This window comes from Egretta garzetta, unplaced genomic scaffold (genome assembly GCF_000687185.1).
Source record: "Egretta garzetta isolate BGI_Z169 unplaced genomic scaffold, ASM68718v1 scaffold314, whole genome shotgun sequence".
Taxonomy (NCBI): Eukaryota; Metazoa; Chordata; class Aves; order Pelecaniformes; family Ardeidae; genus Egretta; species Egretta garzetta.
The window spans coordinates 2,530,743-2,534,333 of record NW_009259531.1 but is presented as its reverse complement, the minus strand read 5'-3'; the positions used below and the strand labels follow the sequence as shown (position 1 = coordinate 2,534,333).

General features: G+C 38.3%; 1 protein-coding gene across 2 annotated transcripts in view; it reads right to left on the bottom strand.

Moving 5' to 3' along the window:
- Window positions 1-474: 474 nt before the first annotated feature.
- FTO (FTO alpha-ketoglutarate dependent dioxygenase) overlaps window positions 475-3,591 on the bottom strand; it is a 260,976-nt gene continuing 257,859 nt past the window's right edge. For both annotated transcript variants that reach the window (XM_035893132.1, XM_035893133.1), the window contains one exon: window positions 475-2,794. In XM_035893132.1, the coding sequence (XP_035749025.1) occupies window positions 2,644-2,794 (151 nt within the window). In that variant the 3' untranslated portion in view covers window positions 475-2,643. The remainder of the gene's footprint in view (window positions 2,795-3,591) is intronic.

Below are 3,591 nucleotides of genomic sequence, written 5' to 3'. Positions count from 1 at the left end.
TGATTTACACTTGATCTCTCAGGACTTTTATAGATATTTACCTTTAATCATGTTGTCCTTTTGGGGTACCTTTTGACATTACTATAGGCTTCAAACAGTTCCATCAACCTTACTCGTATCTTTGCTATCAACTCCTGCGGGCTTTGGAGATATGAAAGCTTCTTCTACTTCCATATTTCAACTGAACTCAATCAAGTTACACTGATTTAGATTATGTGAGACTAGAATGCAACACAGAATTAATCCTCTTTAACCACTTGATTATTGGTATTTTGCCAGTGAATCTCAGGTCTCATCCGTTCCAAAGGTGTTCATTTGTCTATGTCATTGTCATCCGTGGCTTAAATGAGTGCTATCTGACTGTACGGAGGCTAGGACTAGTTCAGCTAATTCACTAGCTTAAATCTTCAGCAGAGACAAGTCCTAGAATCACATATTTTTAAAAATTCTATTACTGCTGCCAGCAGTCTCCTAATACAAGAAAAAAAAACCCCAAGTGGTTTTTTTTTTTTTTTCACTTCTGCTGGAAATAATTATTTGCCAATCATTTTTTAATAGCTATGCCTCCACTTCAGCTACAAACTACAACACTGATGTGCCTTCTCTACCCTTTATGGCTGTCAGATTCATTTCAATACTGTGATCCCCATGGTTTCTAGCAGCGCTTAATTAAACACAAAATAATCATAAAGTAACAGCATAAACAAACAAACAATCCCCTCAAACGCTGTGTTAACAGTGTTACATCATTAGCGTGTTTGAATTCATCTTGCTCATTTCCAAAGTAATATCTGTGTCTGTGAGAACTGCCTTTTCAAAAGCAGAATTCCCACATCTTCAGCTAGCTTTTCTCTAAGTGATCTCCAAAGTAAACAGTATTTAGTGTGGCATTAATCCAAATATATGCTATTTGCCCACTAGTAAAGCCAGCTTTAGCTAGTGCAGGGAAGAAAAAGCTATGCTCATAACACAGTATTTCAAAACATTAAGAAATCTGTGGCACGGGAGACAATAAATAAATGTATGGATTGAAATTATAATATAATCAAACCTACTTTAAATAATAATTAATTCTTCAGAGAGGCTTTACATTCTACTGGGTGGCTAACAGTTTCTGCAGAAGTCCAGGACTACAACGAAAATGCTTGATGCAGGTCTTTATAGTTGTGCTGGTATAGCTACATCAAAGGTGTCCCAAGGTACAATCTCTACTTGATATAATTGTCCTGGCAAAAGCTGGTAGGTGTGGACACAATTTTATACCACTAAAACTGAATTTTTGCTGGCACAGCTTCTTTAGCTCCAGGGAGGTCTGGCATATGTTATACTGTCAAAAGTACAATTTTCAGCAGTAGAAGCCTCATCCGCACACAGAGCACTTTGCCAATACAGCGCACTGGTATGCTCTGGGTAAGCCTGGCCTCAACAGTGAATTTAAACAGAAGATTAACACAGGAGGCGTATTCATTTCTTGGTGGCAACGTCAAGCGCTGAGCCTTACTGGTTTCTTTTGTAGTGGTAACACAGACTGAGTGCTGTTTCACCATAATATGATTTTCGTCTGCTTTTCATGGCAAAGGAAAAGGCGTACGGCAGCTCAAGTTAAAATAGCAACTTAACCAAATGAATAATCTCTCTCATTCAGGACTGCCCTGTATGTGCAGCACCGAATTGTTCTTTTTATAGCATGTTACTACAAAACAGATCACAAGCAGCTTCATTTCTCATTGTGTTCTGGTTTTGTTGTCAGAGATCTCACTAGATCAACACAGATGCTGCAAGGGCCAGTATCACATGATCTCAATCTCATCTGTTGAGCACCTGACACCCCAAATGGGAACCCTTACGTAGGGTCAGCTCCATCAGCTCTTCAGACAATTCACTGGGAAGCCTGGCCTCAGAAGAGGATTCACAACATGGGGAAACAAAGCAATGGTTAGGAACTGAATTCTGAGTTCCAGGGAGCCCAGAAGGTACAGATTCACATCAGCAATCTCTCCCAGTACTACTCAATTACCATGATGAAAAACAGCAAGAAAGTTTTGGGATCTATGTCAGGACGCTCCCCCAGAGTTCCTCATGGGAAAAAATGCTCTAACAAGAAGCCATTGCATAAAGGACTTTCTCCACCATCTTCTGCACCTCCGTCTCGGTCAGTGGATAAAGAAGTCACAGCCCTAATCTGAAGATATCAAGCAGGCTCACCCCAAACTGTCCCGTCATTAGGATGCCCAGATGATGGATTCTGCTTTGTCGCAGGCATTACCTACACTTTACGTTGCTCAAACCTGCCAAGCCAGAGCCAATTCTAGGCACTCACGGAAGCTGAAATTTAGATGCCAAAGGAACTCATGGAAACACAGATATCCATGGGCTGTAGGAATTAGATTGGAGAAGGAAAGAACTGAGGCTGTTTTTTGTGGACTTCAGGTCTTAAAAGTCACCTGTTTCTGTAGATTTGGGGCCTGGTCTTTTTTATTATGAGACAGTAACTACGGTACTACGTGAAGACCAGTAAAATCTGCATTGACACATAAAATAACACACGATCAAGGAATCATAAAGCTGAAAAGATTTATGTTAAATTAAAAGGCTTCTCTCCAAATGATGAGCATCAATAATTCTAGGCTGGAAGGTCACTCATTATTCTACCCACTGAACAAGATTTTGTAGATTAGCAATTACTTCTTCAAGATCATACGGCAGAGGCATATTACATTCATCATCTGTCCAGAAGGGATGGCATTCTGGTTTCTGGTCTTCTGGCAAGCTCTCTGCCGCTTTTGACTGGCATCTGAAAAGAAAGGTAAGCAGATGAACTACTTAAGTAAAACCGTATCAAGAAACTGAATACTCAGCGAGGATACATTTGTGCATTAATTTAAAGAGAAAGATGATAATAAAAAAGAAATACCACATCTTCTGACCAAATGGATTGTTCATTTACAGTGAAGTTGATTTCTGTTGTAGGCTTTGTATTTTCTATGGGGATTTCTCAAAAAGCCAATCACAGAGAAAACTCAGTTAGTGTACCTTTATATGGTGAATTATTTTTTCATTATCTCAGCTGTTATTTAAAGTATGTGATTAAACCATTATCAGATTTAAATGTTTGCCGGTTTCCAATGTATTACTAGATTATTGAGAAAGATTAAACTGAATTTACTGCATTAAGGTCAGGGGGGATAGATTAAACAATATTAAAGAAGCCAGACTAGCTTTGTAGATTCTGGAGATTTACAAGTGTATCAACCTGCTTAGCTCTGAAAAAGGCAATATAAAAAGAGAAAATTCTATAAAGATAAATGGAAATGGAGGTTAATAACAACTTCCAATGATGAATAGGTGGGCAAAACTTCAATAAAATTAAATTAAGAGGTTAGTGTATGTTAGTCCCCAGAGAAAATGTTTAAATTACAGTGTTTTTTATTAAATGGATTATTCATCAATACTACTGAAGTAGTATATTCAACTGAACTGCAGCCTGCAGAAGAAAGTTTTATAAGTGGCAACCATCACATCTCTTAAGATTAGGCTGTAATATGACATGCTACATCAAAAAAATTGTCACAGTTCAAGGAGGATTTCTTC